Below are 23,599 nucleotides of genomic sequence, written 5' to 3' on the forward strand. Positions count from 1 at the left end.
ACAGCTTAAAATATAAATCATTCACAGATCATATAAACAAATTACTTTTTTCTTGCTATTTAATATAAACAGTTGTGCAAGTTTGCTTTCTTCCGATTCATTTATAGCAAGTCCATTGCAGCTGAAAGAAGCTCTAAAAATAATCATGTGTCTCCCACAGAACAAAACACGTTAAAAATCTCTAAACTTAAAAAAACCCCAATACCTATTGCAGCAAAGTATTTTTGTTTGACAGACTTCAGGATTTTAAGGCTCAAAAATGTAGAAATTTATAAACAAAATACAGACTCTGATAAAAAACCCAAACTTCTGGAAAATTTCCCTATGAAAAATATATTATTATTTAATTACTCTACATATTACTTTGCTGCTTTTCAGCAATAATGACTATAAAACATATAGCTACAAGGTAAAATTGTGCCAGATGCACTCAATTTGTATATATTAACCTTTCTATTTCTTTCATTTAAAACATTACTGTTACAATAATCTGAAATCAAGTTAGAATTTACAAATCCAGGATGGTATCAAACCACATGGACCTAGATTTGCTACCACTGATTTCTTTGTGATTAATATTAGGCCAATATTAAGTACTTCGAAATTTCTAAAGACCAAACTAGGCATCAATAAGTAATCAATACTAGCATTTTAGAAAATGAAATATGTTAAGTAGACAGTATCTAAAGAGATTAAAATGAAGTATTTTTCCAATCGAGTAAGGTTGTTTGTTTGGTGGTTTTAGGTCTCCTGGATAGTGAGACCCTACGCTCTAACTGCCTCATCTGCTTTTATTGCTCTCGTAATTGAATTCAGAGTGTATGGAAAGGGAAAGGTGTGGTCCTGTTTCAACCAGCAGCAAAACCAAGACAGGCATATATCAGACCCAGGAAAATGATGGAATGCTGCTCCAGAGTTCTCAGCTGCCTCTCCAAAGCTGCCTCCACCCCTTCACTGAAAGCATGCCTCTTTCAGTCATACTCAACTTCCATGCAGTATCACTTCTCAGTTGGTTAACTTTCCTGACATCCCAGTTCCTATAATCACCATGTGAGGTCTTAAAGGTAACTTCTGCCTTCCTGTCTCCAAACACTACCAATCCCTTCCCATGGCTCAGCTTTTCTACACCAGTCTCTTACGACAACTTGAAGACTACCATGACACATGAAGCTGACAAGCATTTAGGTTACTCTGACATCCCCTACTCCACTTCTACATTTTTGAAATTAAAATTACTTCTTCAGATGGTACCTCGGAAAATACTCAGCCCTCAATTATACTTTGGTGTAAGATAATTCAATTTGGGTTTTAAAATACTTGTTTGGATTTCACCAGTTAGGCCCTTGTGAACAAACAGGTTCTCCAGATAACAAGTCACATGTCTAAGATAGATGTTATATACAACAATCTGTACTTGGATAGACTGCAGAGGACTACATCTTCACCCAGAAGAAAAACTTGGCCCCAATGAAAATTGCATGATGTAACAGACTTACATCTGCAGCCCATTAGGCAACTTGACAGGTATAACTAGCTGCTGTACTTCACAGGAGACAAAACAATTTAAAAAATCTGTCTACATTTCTTGTCTACAAGGCCTGTCGACTTATTTTGCCTACTCTTGGGGCAGAGCTCTATAGCTCTATGTACAAATCATCTGTAACAGGGTTCTGTGCATATTTGAACATACTAAGGAGGTTAGTTTTCTTCATAGAATGTCTATAATGTCTAAAATTATACTATATGGACTATAACTGAGGCACTCAGCAGACTGAAGTAGTCCAAAGTAGTACCTGTAGACAGCAGAAGTAACCTGATTCTCTCATCTACTGCTAGGTATGGTGATAGTAATTAACTTAGCCAAAGGAATGGGGAAACTAAGTGATTAACTTCTCTCAACAGCTTTCATCGATGAAAAAGAATGAGGGGGAACACTTCTTAGCTAATTTTTCAGTACATATATTTTTAAATTCTCAACAATCCTTACCTCAAGGAACAGGACAGGAACCATGTCACTATAATGAAAACCTAGCTGGTGCTTTGATACCATGAAATATGTTGAATAAGTTCAGAGACAGACACCAACCACAAAAGAGAATGTGTGATGGAAATACTGCCAACCATTATGTTATAAATTATTTAATTTATATTGGCTAAAATATTTTATTAGAAATGTGAGAAGAAAATACGGTTCCTTTTACTATTTCTTTCTGGTTGGCGAAGTGTGATTCTCTTACTTCTTTCCTCTTCCCACCTCAACAGTACTATACAACTCATAGACATCAGGACTGTGCCAGAACAATGTTCCTGGCTACCTTACACAAGATGATTTGCAAAACTTCATTGTATAGCTTCAAAACACTTTGAAATTTATTTTTACTGATGGCCACTAAAGGATTAAAAAGAAACAAAAACTCAGGTAAAGCAATGACTATATTGACTTAAAATGCTGGTAGAGTGTTCAGGGTAATTTTCCCTATGGCTTAATAAAAATCCGTTTGGAAAATGTTACTTTGGTTACATCATCTAGAATGTGTTAACTTGGTCACCCTACTCGGTGATTCAACTCATTCCAACTGGTAGCTTGACAAAATTAGTCCTAAGAGTGAAGGGATAATTGGCTTTTTGAGGTTTGTTTTGTTTTAAATCTCAGGCTTTAAATACAGGAAAGCAGTGGGTCAAGACAAGCTTTGATGTTCTTTCCCAAACACTCAAATCATTTAAATGAATCCTCCACTGGCCACCCATTCTTTTTTACCTTACAGTACCATTAACTGTTTTTAAAAAAAAAATCACAAAACTGGTATCAAAGGTGGTCTTGAAAAATAAATATTGACTCACAAATTCATAGAAATGATAGTACCTGAAAAGTCAAATACAGCTACTAGTCTTATAAGAATATAAACTCTGGCTTGAATTACCATGGCAAAGGTTTTCTCCAAGTCTCTCCAAGTTTTTCAATGACAGCAATTCAAAATGTTCACCCTTCTCTTTTTTTTACTGTTAATTAAATCCCTTGTACACCCTACATACTGTTTTGATTTTAATCACCTCAATAGACCTAATATTCCCATCGAAATCAGAAATGGAACAAAATTTTCCTCAGTTACTGGGCCAAAAATATTACCCTCCTACTTGAACAATTCTATGAATCTTTTCCTGACAATTTGAAAATTACCCTTCTAATTCTTATTTTCAATTTCTGACAAGACTTCTTACAATCTCAAGTATCTGTCCACATTTACTTTATTCCACCTTCCTGTCTCCACTAAACGAATGACACCTGCCTCAGTATGCTGTACACTTACATATCCCTTTCAAAACAACATTACTATTCTAATAATTCTGGACTTGAAAAATGCCTTTTGTTTCTTGACCTGCACACACTAACCATAACTTTTTGACACAAGCTAATATGCACTCACTGTAAAGAGAAACAATACAGACAAATAATAAATATAGGAGCAATACAGCAAATTCTTTTTTTTCTTCTTTTCTCTCCTCCCTCTTGTTCCACCAAAATGCATAATAAAGTATTCTTCATTATTTTATTGAGGCAAAGTTACTTTCCATCCGGACTCTACTGCTCTTTCTGATTCCTACTTGACTGCATACCACCACATGATCAGAACTCACATTACACATTTTTTAAAGAAATAAAATACCTCTGTAGTGGTCCCAATGTCAGCAGATGGGCTGTATGTACTGGTATCTGGTGGAGCGGTACCAACACTACTTTTAACTGGAGAACTAGGAGGAGCAGGCCCTGTCATGGTTTCAGTATAGGCAGAAGATTGATACAGAACTCCTTTCCTCTGAATTTTATTCAAAACTTTACTTGTGATCTCAGCCAGTTCATACAGAAGCTGCACCTAAAGGAAAAAATAAAATTTAATTTTAACATGAAGCTTTTCTTAATGTGTGGAAGGAAAAATCATCAAAGTTCTCCACTCTGACTTAGAATATAGCAAAACTGAACTTCTCACTATTTATAACACTCTGACAAGCAATTACACTGCAAATAAAATAATTAGCATCAGTTACAATACAGTTATTTTGGTAAAAATAATCTGTGCTGTGTGTAAACATATGGTACATAGATCAAAAACATAAACAAGAACATGGTCTTATAAAAATTCTACTAGTATATATTTTAACAATTGAACAAAGGTAATTTATTGTATAGTTCATATGTATAGATGCTGCCTGTAGGAGAAGGCAAACGCATAAACTTTATAAAACACTAACAATGCAAAAATTATTCATTTAAATTGTTTTAAAATAATGCAGCATGTGAAAGTGCTCTGGTTTTGGAAGAATATCCATTATCAACTCAATAGTCTCCTGGCATATGTCATTCCAATATTCAGAAACACACTGTTTAACTTGCACACTGTTTGACTCAGTTCTAAGATATTTACACAAGTTTTTGTAAATAGGCATAAATCATGGAATTTGTATGACAACATACTGCAATATACTGTATAAAACAAGCTCAGAGAAAACTGCAAACAATATATAAGCAGATTCACAGCTGGATACCATACCCAACTTGCCATTATAAAAAATTGAAATTCTCATATTTATAAGAACCTTAAGCCTCAGGACACTTATACTCCATGAAGCTGGCTTCCTATGTGGGCAGAACAGATGCAGAAAAACACTGTTGTCAATCTACATTTGATATAAAACAGTACTCGATTTTTTGCGTGAGAATGTGTGATGTCTCAAAGTACATGCTGCAGTCCTTTCTTAGAAGGTGAAGTGCTGGAATTTTATAAAAACCTTCTTAATTCATCTTGGATTTTCTTTTGAAGTTTCAAGGCTTACACAGAGCAGGTCATATAATCTTGTGACAGAATTTTTCTTTAAAGGAGGTAAACTTCCCAGTACATTTTTTGTCTTCACATACAAAGCAATCTACAGACAGACAACTCTGGCTGTGACAAAAAGCTCTTTCGGTTATGCTTAAAAATATTTTTGTGTCTGTAGCACTCCGATATGCACTGGCAACCTTTAAATTACCAAATTCAAATGTCTAAGTTTTCCCAAGTCTTTTCCATGTGATGCAGAAAGATCATCTAATAACATACCCACGATTGATTGACTAGTATAACATTAACTGGTGTTGACGCTTTGCTGGAAAAATGTCTCTAGAAATTTAATACTATACAGGCAGACATCCAAATCATACATGCTTGCAACTTCCCCTGTCCCTTTTTTTTTTTCAAGAAACCAAAGGATAATTTAAGTTATACTTGTCCCAATGAAGCAGGACCTTCAGAAAATTATTTATGCTACTGTTCATAAAGGCACAATGTAACGCAAAAAACAAGGAATTTGTGTTTACATCTATACTCACATAACAAGGTGAAAAGGTTTGTTATTAGTTAATCCAACACTGAAGGGTTTAAATCTTATTGGGGTTGCAGTACTCATAATCATTAAACTTAATAATTACTTATATTTTCAGGGAGATTTTTTAAAATTGCTCAGGCTACAATCCTTGTAGCCACTCTGAAACAGTGGCTATTTCAGACAGCAGTAGCTGTATCTCTGAACTTCATCAGCAACATGACAGTGAAGTAGTATGACCAAAATACTCTATCCTGCTCTGAAACTAGAGGCAAAATAAGTTCACCAAACGAAAAGGTACACTTTTATTAAAGGATCTGATTTTCAAGGAGGTATGTTTAAAAGTAGAAGATACAAAAAGGCCTTACACCAAAAGCTTTTTAAAACAAAAAAGACAGCACATGTCTACATGTAAATAAAATTTCAAAACTTCAGATAAAGAGTTAAAGTTACGTCCTTGATTATTTTTAACACAGTATTTTATTCCACTGGTCGTTACTCATTAAAATGGAAGGATTTCTACCTCATGTTGGTTGCACTTTTTCAAATGAGTAGCCTTAGTAGTTTGAAAATCCATTTCTGATTATATATAATGTAAGACCTCTCTCCCTTGTGTTTTTGAGCATAACAGTTAATATATAATTATTATATTTAGAACACTCTATTGATGAGAATAGAAATGGTAGGACAAAAATAAGAATAACTCTGCCAGTAGTTTTTTAAAAAGGCTTCCCCCTCTCACTGCTTCCAATTCCTCCCCAGCAAAACCACACAGAACTCAATAAGACCCCACTGACTATTTGGCAAAATCTGTAAAGCTCAATATGTCACAGCATTTTATACTTTAAAAATAACATATTGCTACAAAATTGAAAACTACAACCAAAGACAATTTTGCACACTGGAAGTATCTATTGACTTCATGACTATCAGAACATGGTTTCATACTAAATCATTATAGTCGTATAAATAAAATACTTCACCTTTGCTACTTTTTAATAAATTCACCAAATAGCACCTACTTTTAAAGCTGTCATCTATAGACAAAATACAGCTCGTCATTTAAGGAATCAAATTTCATAGTTACTCTGTATTTATAACTATCAAATGTTGTTTATGTAACTGTATTTTTCATCTTCTGTTCTGCAACATCTGGTAAAGAAGACTGATGGCTTTTTTTTCCCTCGTTTTTCCATAAGTAAAGCAGAAAGGACATGTGAGGCACATGTAAAGGAGAAAAAACAGTTCAAGAACCTTCAGTAAACTCAAATAATTTGTCTGCGTCCTTTCAGTCATTAGAACACATCAGTAAATTAATAACATCACAGTGTACAAGGACATCCTTTAAGACAACAACATTTGGTCTGATATTCCACTGTACAACTTCATTTTAACATTTCACTATGCTCATGATATGATTTATATGCAGCTTACAGTTTAAATTTTTAGTGCAATTGTTTTCTTACAGTTTGCAAAACAAATTGCTTGATTAAACTTTAATAGGAATACTTGAAAAACACTGTTTGCTTCAATTTTCTTTTTAATGCACAACTCAAATTTAGATAAGGCTTGCACTTGTAACAATGCTCTGCTTTTAATATTATTAATTAAAAACCTACTCTATTTGGATCTACAGCAAACTTGGTCCAGGTAAGTAAAATACAGGGTGCACTTTCTGAAAAATCTAAGAACACCTTTGCCTCTTAATAAACATAAATGAGGTGGTAACTTCTGTTTACACACATTCATCTCAGGCTTTTTCCCCTTTATTATTGGACATCTTTGCCTAAAAACCACTTCATGTTGGAAGAAATGTTAGTTCTATGTAAATGTAGTAAAAAAATTACATTCAACCACTTCAATATATGAATCCACAGTGACAGCAGATCAGTACCAAAGCATTTAGTGGTACATCTGCAATCCATTTCACTCCATCAGCCAAAAGATGCATTTATACTACAGTTATTACATGTGGAGAAGAGTTTAAATTACAAAACTTGAGAGACCTTCAAAGCAAATCTTAATCTAAGCACCTTGATCTTGATGGCCCAGTTAAAAAAAAATTAAGATAGAGACCCTCTTCATGAAAATGCAGAACAATTGTACTTAAATCAAGTTATTTTTAATTTCCTTTCATAAATCAATTAAATGTACCAACCTGGGGGTTGGAGCATTTTATTTCAAGGGACTCAAGGTCGACATGGAGGCAGACAACAAATGAATGTCTGGATTCTGGCCCCGAAGGAAGTAGTTTCTGTGAAGTCACAGCTAAAGTAGAAGTACAGCCCATTGGTTCCACTAAATTAAGTGTCATCTGTTGTCCAAGAAGAGTATATATACTGAAATGATGCAGACTAATTGTCCATGGAAAAGCATCACCTAGTCAGTAAAAAGAAGGGAAAACAGTTAAACAATTGCTTGATAAAAACTAGGCTTTTAATTCCACACAACTCAGGAAAGGCCTTATTCTAAACCACCTTAGAAGTCACAGTAAATGCAATCAACAACCATTAAATTGATCCCAAACTTTCACAATTATAATTCAACCATCAATTCCATGCTATTTCAAAATCTAAACAATAGCAATAATTTTTTTACAACTTTTAAAAAATTAAAATCCATTGGGAATTTTAACCCAAACTGTGAACAAATGTACAATATTGTACTTAAAGAAGTCCTTTTGCTTCATGCAATTTTCCCCAAACTGACGAATATCTAGAAACCACTCCCCACTTATTTCAGCATATGGATGCAGTTCAGAGGCAGTTCCTTCTCTTATATACTTATATATATTTACAGTTTTTAACACTAAAAAAGTGAATTCTTTCCTCCAAAAATCTACAGCTTGCATCTTAACACAGTGGTGCCACAGAGTGAAGCCTGTCCCAAGGCACTGCTCAGATGAGACTGATCACAGCGCAGCTTTTTCCACTGCCTCCACTTAACTTCCTAGGAACAGAATGGTGATGGATTTTCTAAAAACAGATTGCTATATTCATACACTTAGCACTTCATTTCTTACATTTAGGAGGAAGCCTACACAGAGAAATGCCTGGCACACTGTCATGAATCATTATCAAGAATAATCAGCGAGGGAATTGGCAGTGTACAGATGAACAACAAAATGCCAGCAGTTTCCATACAATCAGTTTTCTTTAGATTGTCAATAGATTACACAGATTACACAACCTGAAACAGAATCCCTATGGTGGGTTGACCCTGGCTGGATGTCAGGAATCCACTGTTACCAGGAAGCCACTGTTATCACTTCCCTTACTCAGCTGGAGTAGGGAAAGAAAATATAACCAAAGGTTTGCAGGTTGAGTATGGACAGGAAGAGATCGCTCACCTGTTACTGTCACAGGCAGAACAGAATCAACTTGGGAAAGTTAATTTATTGCCAGTTAACACCAGAGAAAGGAAATAAGAACAAATCAAAAATCATCTTCCTTGCACCCCTCCCCTCTTCCTGAGCTCAACTTCATTCCCAAATTCTCTACTTTCTCCCTCTTGAGTGGCACACGGGGACAGGGAATGGGGGGTTGTGGTGAGTTCATCGCATGTTGGTTTTGCTGCTTCTTCCTCTTCACACTCTTCCCTTGCTCCAGCATGGACTGCCTCCCACGGGTGACAGTCTTCCACAAACTTCTCCAGTGTGGGCTCTTCACACAGACTTCATGAACTGCTCCAGCATGGATTCTTTCCAAGGGGTACAGCCCTGCCAGCAAAACCTGCTCTAGCCTAGGTTCCTGTCTAAGTTTTGATTTGGCTCCCCGCCAAGTCCCCAAGACCCAGCACAAAAACCTCCAGCAAAGAGCAAAAGAGAAAAAAAACTATGAAAAAATCCAGGCTAGCTGGACTATATTAAAATATATATGTATTTACGTATAGAACAGTTATATACAGTTGAAATACTATATACAATCCTAAAAGAAAAAGGGAAGGGGGGAAAAAAGGACAAAAAAAAAGGAACAAAACCAAAACAGATAATGCACAATCAAAAACTCAGAATCTAGCAAACTAAAAAATTAGCAAGAGAATATCTTACTACTTTCCTTGGGACAACAGAAATCGCACTGAATGACTGTCAGCACCCTCCACCTCCCAAGGTCCAGGAGGCCTCACCAGGCCCCACTCCCCCACACAGCAGAACCGACAGCAGGGAACCCGTGCCTCCAGAGCCACTGGAAGGGAAGAGAGGCTTCTCTCTCCGTCTATTTATATGTTGGATTATGTAAAAGAACAGGATGGAATACTTCCTTCCTTCCTTCCTGGCAACCAGGAAGGAAGTCCTAAACTCAAAACTATTACAGCTCCTCTCTCCATAGGTTCACAGGTCCTGCCACAAGCCTGCTCCAGCAAAGGCACTCCAAGTGGTTACAGCCTCCTTCAGTACTCATCTACCTGCTCTGGTGTGGCAGGGTCCTCCATGAGCTGCAGGATGGATATCTTCTCCACTACAGACCTTCATGGACTACAGGGGGACAACCTGTGTTGTCACCATGGTCTTCACCACAGGCAACCCTTTACTGAAGCACCTTCTCCCCTCCCTTCTTCTTTGACCTTGGTGTCCACAGATTTGTTTCTCTCACATGTTCTCACTCCCCTCTCCTAGTTATTGTGGCACAGCCATTTTTTTTTCACTCTTACATATATTATCCAGAGGTGCTACCACCATATCTGATGGGCTCAGCCTTGATCAGCAGTGGGTCCATCTGGAGCCGGTTCAAACTGGCTCTGTTAGACATCAGGAAAGCTTCTGGCACGTTCTCACAGAAGTCCACCTTGCTACCAAAACCTTGCCATGTAAACCTGATACATTTTCACATATGATAACCAGGTCCCAGTGAAAAAAGTTAGGCTTTTGGAGAAACACTAAGTCAAAACCCAACGAATGCTCAAAAGAAGTGAGGAAAATAAGTCAATGAAAGGTACGTGGGTAATCTTCACTTTACCTGAAAGAGACATGGGTTTTTGCTCTTCAAAAGGGTAAGAACATAGTATTTCAGGGGGGCTTTGTTATTTTGCTGTTGCTGTTGTTTTGTTTTCTTTTCTTTAAAGAAAGTCTTCATTCCATTTATCAGATTTTCTGCTGAGGAAGTTGGGCCTTTTTGTTGCAACTTAAACAACAGAGAGTCTGTGCCCAGCATACTCAATTTTCAATTCACCAAGAGAAACTGCCTGTCCCAACATAAAGTACCGTAAAAGCAGCTGGAGGCAGTCTTCGATCCAAACACAGCAGACCAGTGAGCATCCACAAGCCTCAGCCTTGCCTGAAACAGTCTTCTTCTTTGTACAGAAAACATTCATCTGGACGAAGAGGACAAAAATTCTTCCTATATAACAATTCAGAAAGTTATTGGGCATGAGGTTTTTTTTTTTTCAAGATTTGAGCCTGAAGACATGAGTCCAAGTCAGTCTAATACTCCAGAAGCATGGGAGCTGGTCTTGAGAATCAGAGGAGAAAATGGCAGACAAATACAAATATGCACTGGAATGGGCCCATTGGAGTCTCACAGGACAGTAAAAATTCAAACCAGTGTTTTTAAACAATATATGGAGAGTGTGTTTGCTTTCTGGTGTGGCCTACAGTCAGTACTGTCCTGCTGAGAAATCGGAACACTAAGAAGTAGGACAAACTGTTAACTGTGATTATTTAAAGAAATTAGAAGAGTTTTGAAATTAAAATAAAGTTGGATTCCAACATCTTTTTGCCATATTATTTTAGTAAGACTTTTATTTTTATTTTATTGTTTATTTATGTATTTTATTGTTTCTTCCATAGGTGGCATCAGCAATAAATTTATATGGTCAGGAGTATATATCAGAAAAGTCTGTGTGTCTCACCCTAAGCACAACCTGAACACTTCAGTAGTTTATTTTGAAGCTATTACATTCTGAAGAATTCAGCTCAAAGTAACTTGAAAATATTTTGGAAAGTTTTCAGATTAAAAGTTTTGAGGCAGTTAATTTGCATTTTTTTCCAAGTTCTGTCAGCCAAGAAGTACAAAATATTAATTGTAATAGATGGAAAAATTTCAAATGCAAAGTCAACCCTGATGACATGTTTCTAATTACTACTCATGAACTTTGTTTTTCTCTGTGACCACCACAGTAAATTCACATAGTTTATATTTCATGGATTAGAAAGAAAGAATATCTAAGGAAAAAACTGAATGTTAGCTCTACTAGGCTGCACACACTATCTACCTGAAAAGGAAAACACCAATAAAATTTATCAATGAAACCACATTATGTTGAAAAAAACCACTGTAGTAAAGATATGGTGAATTTACAACCATAAAGTTCCCCCTAATGTCATCAATTACGTCTTCTTCAGCTCCATATACATTATGTGCCCATTCTAACATTATACTGGAACTGCCCACCTGAAAAATCCTTGTTTTGTTGTTGTACCTATGTCTTATTTTTTGTAAAAAAACTTGCACTCATTTGCAAATTGCTTTTGTGAAACAATAAAAAAAACTAATTCAAAGGGTCTACACATCAAAAGCAACATTGCTTGTAGGATTTTTCTAAGATTGCAAGAATGATTTACTGGTAGGAAGGAAGGAAAAGTCAGTGCCACACTTGGCAGGTATTTTCTCTACATCTAACCTTCCCATCCATGTATACTATTATTTTGTCATCTAATTGATGAGATTCATTTACTCTGAAATACAATTAAACCTGGCAATGCCTTCAGTGGAACCAGAGCACACTCCTTATCTCTTATGACAAGATTATAAAATATACACATGAAAGACCCCTGCTATGGTTGAAGATTCTGGTTAACTCCTGATCCACTGCTATCATAAATCCTTATTTTTAATTTCTTAGAGCATCATCACTGATTTGTATTTGAAAATTTATTTATTAAGCTATTTCAATTGCTTTTATAACTTCTTAAATTTATAAATACCCCATTTAGATATTTGGCATAGATAACTGACTAACCCAATTATCAGACAATTTTCAAAGAACTGGCATTCATCACTTGTCTGCTATTTGCAATTGTTTAGCAAGACTCCCTTACTATAGAGTGTTTGAGTTATTTTTCCAATATATAAAGAATTTTGCTATGTGCAAGCACTTTCTCTGGTAATTACTGATGCACTTTGTTTCTTTGCTGGAGTTAATCGCTAATGCTCATAATAAGACTTTTCATATGCATGACATATACATCGATAAATGTACCTAACTACTAAAAATTATGTGTTTGCTCTCATTTTTTAATGGCACTTCTCTTTATTTTAAAAACCAGATTGCAGAAGTGGCAGTTGTACACGATGTTGTGTATAGAAGGTTGACAGTTCTACAAAAGAGAAATTTTGCTTGTTTAAAATTAGTAATGGTATGAGAGCGATCATGAAAGCTTTATCATGCATATGCTCTAGGATCTATTCCCAGACTTGCTAATGGTTTCTTTTGGAATCTTCAAAAAGCATCCTGACTACCCTATCCTCATTTCTCTTTCTGTACTCACACTGGTCTTCACATGGATTTCCAATGCACTCATTCTCATGTGACATGCAATGTTTAAAAAAAGATATGCAGACACTCTATGTTAGGTCACTTGTACTTCCTCCCAGTCATGGAACAGGGAAGCAGCTCTACAGCTGCAGAATACCCGGTTCTCAAACGTGAGAACTAATTTTATAAGTAATTATCATATTTTATAAACGGTGACACTGAATATAAACTCAAATAAACTGAAAGAGGGCAGGTTTAGATTAGATATGACGAAGGAATTATGCACTATGAAGGCATTAAGGCACTGGAATGGGTTGCCCAGAGAAGTTGTGGATGCCCCATCCCTGGAAGTGTTCAAGGCAAGGTTGGACGGTGTCCTGGGCAACCTGGGAGACGTCCCTGCCCATGGCAGAAGGGTTGAGACTAGATGATCTTTAAGGTCCCTTCGAACACAAACCACTCTATGAAACAGCACATTATTTTAATAATATTTATCTTAAATACAACAACTGAAAAAATAATTACTGTACATTTTAAGTTGAACATTTTTTAAATCTAATGTAAGATGATAACTTCTAAGAATGCCAACATACTGCTGCTCTACTTTAAATATTTAACTGCCTTTTTTCAGGATGAAATCTATATGCTTGTACTATACTGCAGTAGTTTATGATCAATACATTTCATTATACTTAATTCACACACTAAGATTAGAAACCCTAATTTCCTATTTCCCTGCAAGTCACTTGACAAATTATTGAGTTTAAACATAAAGCCATCTCTCAGATTTAAATATTTAGAATACAATGATTCATATGACTGTCAGTATACTGCTATTTATATGAGAACATGAATATGATATCTAGCAATATCTACAGCAATTTCAAGATATTTTGAACTCTGCTTTCTAGAAAGTATTTTACTCTGTCTTACCTAAAGATCTGCATCTTTCTGTATCTGACACAAACATTTTTACAGAGATGGATTCATAAAAGTTACTGCTGCGAACCCAAAGAGGAACATTATTATATTAACAATAATTAATATTATTAAAAAATCAGTAACTAAAATAATTCAAAGTGTAAATTTCTAAGCACAGGTGGATTTCATCAACGCCAAAAAACTTTTCATTACTAGTTTAAAACAAGGATTTACCCAAAGCAAAATTTTAGTTACCTTCATGTTTCAATTTATTTTCCTGTTATAAGAGTTTAAATTTTTGGAAGGCCACTTAGCAGCACAGAAATCCCGATCATAACAACATATGTTGATCAGCTACATTCACCACATTTTATCTTATCAATGTACGTTGGGACTTACAGACTATACAGATGAATTAGTGTTTGAAGCTGGATGTGCACAAAAAGTCACAACTCGCTCTGTAAAGCTCTTCTCTAAACATTTCAGTTTTGCTTAAACTGAGTTTCTAACTACTTAGTTTCTTTTTAGTAACTATTATACTTAAAGAGCAGCTGCAAATAGGACAGAGGGCCCTCCTCTTCGCAAAGTGCCAAAACAGAGAAGACAGGCAAGAGGGGAAAAGGTAAAAGTTGCACTGGGAGAGGTTTTATCTTGATATACGAAAGTATTTACAGTAAGAACAATCATTCGCTGGAACAACCCCCTTAGGGATGTGCAGGCTTTCAAGAAGTGACTGAGCAGGGTGTTGGACAATCTCACCTTGGATCCCCTTTGCACAGAAGTGCAAAGAAATATCTCATTCTTTACATAGATAAATCAATTTATGGATTACTTACTTGCTCAGTATGACTGACCTATATTATGTTTCTGAATTAAAGTGCTATACTTAAAACATTCTTTTAAACATTCCTATAAACTACAATTACCCCAGAAAAGAAATTTATCAGAATTCTGAAAAAAAAAAAAAAATACAAAGACCTGATTGTGGGATAATGTATAAACTATTTTTACAGTAAGTTGACATCTTGGGGTCAATAACTATCAGTGAGTGGGCTGAAATATCCCCAAATGAGAGTACGACTATGCTCTCTTTTCCTCCTTTTTTAGTTTTTCATGTAATAAGAAAAATACATAAGTGAGCACACTGCTTTCTTAAAACTAACGATGTATCCTTCTGAAAAGCCTTTTACTTATATATTTTTATATAAGAAGGAATGATTCAAAAAATAGTTACCAGGAAAAGCAACATTGAATAAATATAATTTCAGAGAGATGGCAACATGTCTTAAGAATGATGGTATGTCCCTGAAGTCTTGTTAAAAGACAGAAAACAAATTAAGAGACTCTTACAATAAAAGTCCATTAAAATTATTTACCTTTACAAGGAAAAGAGCGAAGGAAAGGACTTTAATGCTTTTAAAAATTTTTTTAATAATCTGTTTAAGAGGGAGTTTTGGCATGGGAGAAGGCAATGGTTCCATTAGAGAATCAAAAATATCTAGATTGTGAGAACTTCTGTTTGGCATTATTCCCAGAGCACAAAGCCACACACAAATAAATTCCTTACTATAGGCTTTATCCCAAACAGGGAGATTCTTTTCTCTCACTAGGATCTTTCCTTCAAATCTTGGTCTGACAAAATTCAAATGACTTCTTACTTTCATAAATGGTTTAAATTACATCATCAGTTTAAAATGAAAAAAAGACTTTGGTTCAATTTTTCTTATATCTGTCACTATGCTTAGCAAATTAGATCATTCCTACTGAAAGTTATTAGGGAAAACACATATACCTTTCTCTCCCTCTTTTTTACTTTTTTTTTTTTAAATTTTCATATGGCAGCATCTTCTAATACGACTTTCAATATTAAAAATGACACTTTTATTTCTGCCGCTGTGAGTTAAGGAAAAATACAGAAAGGAGGAGAAGGGTCCAATATAAATGGCAGAATAAAAGGAGAAGACAGTGTTATAAATCCAAACAAATTTCAGATGGCAGCAGCAGGACTAGCTTTTGAATGTGCTTTTGACTTAATTTTTCACAGCATACCCTTTATATTGTTTATATTTCAGCAACAAGTATGCAGAAAACAGCATAATTTTCCCAGAAAATGCTGTCACAAGACCAATGGAACAATTACTGCATCTCCCTCTCTTCATTTTAGAATGAATACACAAAACAGCAACAATTCTTTCTAAAATAACGTAGTTTGAAATGTTCGGAATGTTAAAGGCTGATTCTTTCCTCAAACTGGTCTACAATTCAAGTCCCTATCAAAGATTAGCTTTTCAAATAAGAACTACTGTACTTTTTCTCAACCTTCACAATTTTTTTCTTCAAATCTCTACAAAAACCTTTCTACAATCCATAAGATACAACAGAGAACACAACTGTTGCCTATTATGATGACCATTAAAGTCTCATTATTTTCTTTTGACAGTCTGTTATATTTATGAATTTATTTTCTCATCTTACACTGAACCATAGAATATCTCACGTTGGAAGGGACCCATAAGGTGAAACTCCCTGCTCTTCACAGGACTGCCTAAGATTAAATCATATGACTGAAAGCATTGTCCAAATGCACCCTGAAGTCTAAAAGGCTTGGTGCCACGACCACTTTCCTATGGAGCTCTCAGTGAACAACCTTTTACTAATGTCCAGTCTGAATTTCAGATCCAAGACCTTGGTGGGATGAGAATTTTTTCCTAACCTGTCTCCATTCTGTCTTGGAATTCAGAATTTACTGCTGCCTCCTGCTGTGTCAGAATCATTGTTGCTGGCTATAAAACAACTTGCATGATAAAACTAACAAGGGTAAAGATTGCACTTCTAAAGTTTTTAGCTTCAAACATACCAAACATATCACAGAAGTAGCTCTTTGATGATGAGTTTCACTTCGATTTCCATGGGGCAAACCTTGTAATTACTATTTCTAGACATCAATATTCCATAACATACTGCTAAAAAAGTAGTACAAAATCAGAATTTTTCAAAATAAAATGAAGATCATTTTCACAACAATAAAAAATGGAAATTAAAGAGTAAGAGTAAGTTTTTTTTGAGTTTATCACACTACCTTCTTCCAGGATGGGTCTCAGCACAACAAATGGGATTTCTTGCAATGGTTCCATGTGTTTGTGTCCAGCACTCATAACCTTTATCTGGGGCAAGCAGACGACAAGTGTGCCAGGCATATTGGCCTGCCCATGGTACCAGCTTCGCACAGTCCCAGGAATGTCACCTGATACAATAGTACTTGGAGAAGGCAGGCTATCATTTGGAAGGAATACACAACAAGATTGCACTTCAAGCTGAAAAAACAAAGCCAAGAAAGATCCTCAGAAATAGATTATTTCCCCCCACCACTGGAGAGTATTCGTCTTGGTACAAAATCTGAAGTTATTCATCCATTACAACTGATTGAAAATAGTCTTAACTTTTAGTTGAATTAAGAGGAAAGATGACACAAAATGTTGGAAAACAATATATTCTTGTAAATTATGATTATGGGAGAAGAAGGATGACTTTGCTCTGTAAATTAATCAGAAAGGTGCTGCCATATAAAGGGAACATACATATATCTACATTTCAACAGCTTTTTACAAGTGTAATTGAGTCAGAAAATGTTCTCACAATAAAGCTGAGAAAGTCCTCCTCTTTTAGCAGTTCATTAGCTTTTGCTAGCAATAGCTAAGTCTCTGGAACTAGTCAACATTTTATATGCTGTTAGTTTTTATACAGAACTGTTTCAGGGAAAATTCTGTCTTTACTTAACAAACAATAATGAGCATATACAAAAAGTTTAATCATTAGATAAACCAGGAAAAATACAAACTTTAGTGAAAAAATTACTTTTAAACAAATGGAGAGGTTGGCAAAGTTTATACAGCTTTTGTCTTTTTTCATTGCAAATGAGAAGTAGCATATATATTTTTATATGAAATAGCATTTTTCTATTCTATATTTTCAAGCAATATTTTTACCCTGGAGCATTTCTGACCATTTTGACACCTTCTTACGAGTTTCTAGCAAGGCTGAGTGAGCCCAAACCAAGAACTCAACTCATTACAACTTCTTCACCGAGAGCTGGTGTAAGCTGCAGGCTGTTAGTCTTCCTTGGCTCTTGCAAATACCATTCTGGCACCTGGATTTCAAATAGCTCTAACAGCCTGCACACTTGAATGCTTTGTTAAGCAAATACAAGCTATGAGTCAGTTCATTTCTTCGCATTGCTTGGAAAAGTCTAGCATACAAAATGTTGGACAAGATGTTATTTGTAGCTGTGATTAAAACATTTATTTGCTGTAAACTTACATAACAGTCTTTTAATTTGACATCATTAAAGACAGCACAGCTTAAAAGCCATAACCAAGGTTTGTACTTCATACTCTCCCCTGAAGGATATTAGGCCCTCAAGACCACAACAGTGATTTGCAATAGAGCTGAATTCCCCAGCACCATAAGCACTTTGCCAGTCTACCGAGGAGAACACAGATATTCATCTTTATTTCAGCATTTTTGTGCTCTTTTGCTTAGACAAACTGACAAGAATTCACTGCAAAAAAATATAACTAGAATTTTGCAAAAATAAATACATTATTACATGAAGTCTGTGTTTGTTTCTGGTTTTAGAACTGTTTGAGTTGTAAAATGAAGTTAATTACATCTTTGATAAGTAGTTTATTGATCCAAGGTTGCAGAGTATACTTTATTTATACTGGATGAAAAGCCAGGGTGTATTGTTACAGATGTAATAGATTTGGACTTTTTTTTTAAATGGTAAATTAGTCATTGTGTCAATTTGCAAAGATTTTTACAGTGACACATTAGATGATTTTCTGGTCTATTAGTAATACATTGCAGGTCAAGCCATTGCGGGATAATGATAAATTGATGACAAAAGAACTTACGATCAGTATAACTATTGTTTTATCTGTGCATTTGCTGAGTAAACAATTTATAAAAAGTCATCCATTCTTCATATATATATATATATACATACATATATCTATATCTATATATATCTCCATGATGATTAACATCAAATGTTGCCAGGATATACAAACCATGTGGCAGTAATAATCCAAAAATTTCACCAATTTGAAGAGATACTGTACTTTGTCACATTACGAGCAGCAGGATCTACAGGACACATTTTACAAAGCACTCTTGAGAAGAGATCTCAGTACTTGGTATAGAGTGTTTGCACTTCATTTACAATTCAGTACAGCTTTGTACTAAAGAAAAGTTCTTCAGATTACTTTTGTTTTATTTTACCTTGCCTATCAAGAATACTGAAGTAGAATCACAACAGTTTCACTCCTTTAAACTTCTGATGGAAATTCCTTTTTTACACAAGCAGGTCTTTGTCATTTATTTTCAAACAACTGAATGGGGGTTGGGCCACGAGTTTTGGTGGGCTTTACATAATAGCATCAGGCCCTCCATATGTGTGATATATGCATTCAACCTCCTTAACTAGACCAGCAGCAGCTCAGTACAAGCTCCAAAATAGGTAAAGGCCTCTGAAGACCAGTCAAGAACTCCTCCAGGAAACCCACAAAGGGCAGAGTGACCCAGTGAGTATGGATGCCTGGAACTCTGATCACACAATTAACACTTGAATAGTAGGTGTTTTTCCCAAGACTCAGTCATCAAGGAACAAAGAAAGCTGTGCATATAAGGAGTCTCTTGCACACCCTTCCGACTGTATGCCATTTGACTAGGAGCCAATCACTTTATCCCATAAAAACGGCAGACTAAGTGAACCTCCTCTGAGCTCTCCCTGCCAGGCAGCATGGCTGCACAGCAGTGATGTCTCCTTTCAACTGGGACATCTACAAACAACGGATCTCTGGATGAGGTCAAGTTTTCTTGAAATTGCAACTGGACTGCACACCAGTTAACTCTCCCCTTGGGCTGGGATGCCTCCCAGTGTTTTGAGTGTTTGATCTGAGACTGAAAGATCCTTCTGTACCCAAGGCACAGAGATCCCTTATTTGCAACAGATCCTCAGTAAGCTGCTGATAGTATGTTAAATTAATACTAATGAAATCCATGTAGTTAATTCCCTTAGACATAGTCTCAGACTTTGACAATGGTCTAAGATTACACCAAGCTGCACCTAAGTTCCATCAGGACACTTAGAAAGTAAGGACTCTTAAACACTGAAAGTTGTGACTCAGTGGGAGGACTTCCTTACTCTTTGTATTTTTCTATCAGATATAAACTGTCGTCCAGGTTTGAGACTAAGATCAGACCTAGCTGCACCTAAGCTCCATCAGAGACTTAAGCAAGCAAGGATGTCCACTCTGAATGACTCAGCAGGAGGGTTATCTCACCGTTTTTTGTCTTCAGCCTCCATGTAAATAATGCCAAATTTATTCTATTTTCCTTTCAGTGTTTCACCCATGTAGTAAGTGATAGAGTGAACACTGCTATTGAACTTTGCCAAGTTGCAAAATTCCACGTTTTAGAGAAAATTATGCAATTATTATGATCACACAAGAAATTTATAACTTGTATGCAAAAGGACCCAAAAATGCAAAATTGAATAGCACCTGTTGAACTTCTCAGAGGCAGATTCTGCTTATGCACAATTATCAACTTCAATGGAATTTGTGTACATTTATCCTACCGAATCGGGAGATCTCTCTACTTACAAATTCCAGTAAAGGAATGAAGAGTACACCTAAAATGATGGAATTATATGTTGGACAAATGTGAGAATGTGAGCTACAGATTGCTTCACCAATCGGAAAGTGTTTTAAAATATATGTAATCCAAATTCTTAAAATTAAACTACATTAATAGCATATATTAAAGCTATCATATAAATCTTTTTACACTTTTTAAATAACTGTTAAATTGTGTGCCTAAAATTGTGAATTTAATGTAAGATGTGACTGATTTATGTAACTGAATATAAATCTGCAGCAGTAAATCTTGCATTAATGTAAGGATCTGACAATCCAAGGGAAAGAAAATGAAGTAATCTGCCAGTAAGAAGTCCTCAAGCTGGGGGTCAGATCCTGTTCATGGAAACCATCTGGTTGGGACCCTCCAAGCCACACCAAACACAAATGATCTTTTAAAAAAATATCCTATTCATTAATGCTTCGCAGCTGCACTGAGTGTTACTTCATTTTTCCATGGCAACATCCTTTCTGTTTCAAGGATCTTATTTCAGTTTTGGTAGCAACATGTTCGTTTGCCAATACTGAACACATTCATGTGTTAAAGAGAAGGAATTATTACAAATTCTTGAAACGGGATCATCCCCTATTTTCTTTTCTATTATGTCAAGGCATATACATGCTAAATAACATACACTAATGATAAGCAAATGAAGTAAGCAGTATTTTCCCTTCTAGTTTTTAAAAGCTATGCAAAGCATATTGCTCTATGCTTCTATTAATATATGAGCCTAAAAAAGTCCAATGACTTTAAGACTTTTGCATAAAGAGGAAAGTATTAAGTTACTGAAAAAAATTGAGTATTTTTAATTCATATTTTATAAAAAGAGAATGTTGCTCTTTAGAGAGAACAGTGATATAAATACTGCCAAAGAATTAGATCTTCCTGAGCAGAGTGGGTGGAAGGGAAACAAAACAAGTGACATGCCACAGTTATCCTGCGCAAGTGCAGCAAAGAGAGAGAGGTTGTACATGAGTCTTTACAGCCTTTCACGGTAGTGATACCATAAGGAGATTCCCTTCCATAACCCACATTTTATAGTTACATAAAACAATTAGAGGCACCAAAGATTTTCTACAAGGTGACACTTGTATAAGGGTGTCTCTCCTGAGAAGTTGCCTCTCTCCTCATCATCCCACATATGCTCTTGGCAGGAAGGCTAATGTGTTTTTCTGGGACTTTCAAGTACAGAATATCATCTTGCAATGACTCCCAAAAGTGCCGAGAACTACTGTTACATGTCTCATGTGGGGGTTCTGGTGTGTTCAGCGTCATAAGAGCATAGCTAAGAATCTGACATCCAAATTAGTTCTACCCATTTAGACCATCCACAGTTGAGCCAGAGACGCATCATTTGTCAGAATTTTAAAAAGCAGGACAGAAATTTGTGTTTTGAAGTTATACAGAAAGTAAAAATTATATAAATGGAAAGCAGAACACATGAGTAAGAGAACTAAGTGAGCAGGCTACCTGTACATAAAAATGAGTATCATATGGATCAGCTGCATTTTCTTTGACCACTTAAAACACAGTGTCTTTGTACTACACAGTATTCCTGTTTTTTTCTAAGAAAAGTTTCAAACCTTTTAAGAAGGTTTTATTTAGTTATAGAAAACTCAATTTTTTGTTGGTTTGTGGTAAGTAACCAACTTAAGAAATCATCCTATCTCATAACTGCTGAATAACTGCTGTGAGCTGTTACTGCTAAGTTACAAGTCACAGAATCTCTTTTTGAGCCCTGGATAAAGACACTGTTCGAAGAACAGGAACTGTTGTCAATTCCATCCTTCCCTTTCTGGCCTTTCAATGCTTCACTCTGACAAAAATTTTGTACAAGTTATATGTTTTAAAGAAAATATTATTTTCAATAATTTCAGGGAACAGACTTCTTTTTTTTTCAAATAAATTCAGGGGAATTTAAAGGCATGTGGCATATCTAAGTTTTATAAGTAACAATTACACTCTTATTTAGTTGGCATTCATTGCAACATTACTCATTAATTCATTTACTTTTAATACAGGTCCTTCATTGTTCTCACTGGAATTCTGCATTAACAGCCAATTAAAATTAATTGTGTTTATACTGCTTCACAATTTTAGCAACTATTAGTATGAAGAACATGTGAAAAATGAGTATTATTCTCCTATTCAGGGTAACTGCCAAAAAGACTTCAAGGCTGCATATAAAATCCTACAACGACTAAATAATAAAACAATTTTTTGTAGTTTAGTATGAAAGTCTTCTAACTTACATACTAATAGCTTACCACAACTCCAATGCACAAAAATCTTTATGCAATATTCTATCAAGAGCAAGCCAGGGCTAGGGTTAAGCAAGTACCAGCTTTGGAGCCAAAATAAACTTTCTAGTTACTTTGGTTCCAAACTCATTTACTTACTCAAACTTCTACTAAAAGAATAATCCTTTGATGATTTTAAGTTATGAAGTTCAGTTTTGTCTGATGACAACTACAGACTTTTCTGTTCTACAATGATACTACTAAAATATCCAGGAACATAAAAATTAGCTTTAAAAAAAAAAGCCACAGAGTCTAAGTGCTCCAGCATTTAACCAGACAAATTATTCTAGAGATTTGCCTTTTTCATGCCAAATAATAATAAAATACAGAGAATCTATATGAATTTAACCTATAAATATACTTATATGTGTTTAATAATATGCACATTATGTTTAATAAAATAAAATTGAATTGAAAAACAGTCATAACCCTCATCTTCTTATCCTCTATATATCACCTTGCATGAATTTCCCATTTAGGCTGGTATTGAAGGAAACAAGCTATATAAATGGCATTTGTGTCTTGAAAAACATATTTAAATAAAATAGATGTAGGGACCACTAGCAGTAATAAAAAGAACAGCAAGCATATCTATAAATCCTTCATATTTTACTAAGAACTACTGCATGTTTTTGTGGAAGTACTTTCTTGAACTTTTCCTGTAAGGTTTCCTTGGAGTCTTGAAACTTTTCACTGATAACATGCAGTATCTTTCTAGCAAGATACTGGCAAATTCTTTACCAAGTACAATCAAAGCACAAGGATGAAACACACTAGAGGTGTGTAAGGTACTGTATCAATTCATAAGGGTGTTTAATTTCAACATACATAAAAACTAAAAATATAATTTC

At 35.3% G+C, this 23,599-nt stretch overlaps 1 protein-coding gene across 2 annotated transcripts in view; it reads right to left on the reverse strand.

The window, feature by feature from the left end:
- VPS13B (vacuolar protein sorting 13 homolog B) overlaps positions 1 to 23,599 on the reverse strand; it is a 427,213-nt gene that overhangs the window by 196,763 nt on the left and 206,851 nt on the right. For both annotated transcript variants that reach the window (XM_027717679.2, XM_027717677.2), the window contains exons 23-25: positions 16,829 to 17,063; positions 7,514 to 7,734; positions 3,666 to 3,872 (exon numbers count right to left, since the gene is read on the reverse strand). In XM_027717679.2, the coding sequence (XP_027573480.2) occupies positions 3,666 to 3,872; positions 7,514 to 7,734; positions 16,829 to 17,063 (663 nt within the window). The remainder of the gene's footprint in view (positions 1 to 3,665; positions 3,873 to 7,513; positions 7,735 to 16,828; positions 17,064 to 23,599) is intronic.

This window comes from Pipra filicauda, unplaced genomic scaffold, assembly GCF_003945595.2.
Source record: "Pipra filicauda isolate LSUMZ 115617 unplaced genomic scaffold, ASM394559v2 scaffold110_size2237424_pilon, whole genome shotgun sequence".
In the NCBI taxonomy this organism is placed as follows: domain Eukaryota; kingdom Metazoa; phylum Chordata; class Aves; order Passeriformes; family Pipridae; genus Pipra; species Pipra filicauda.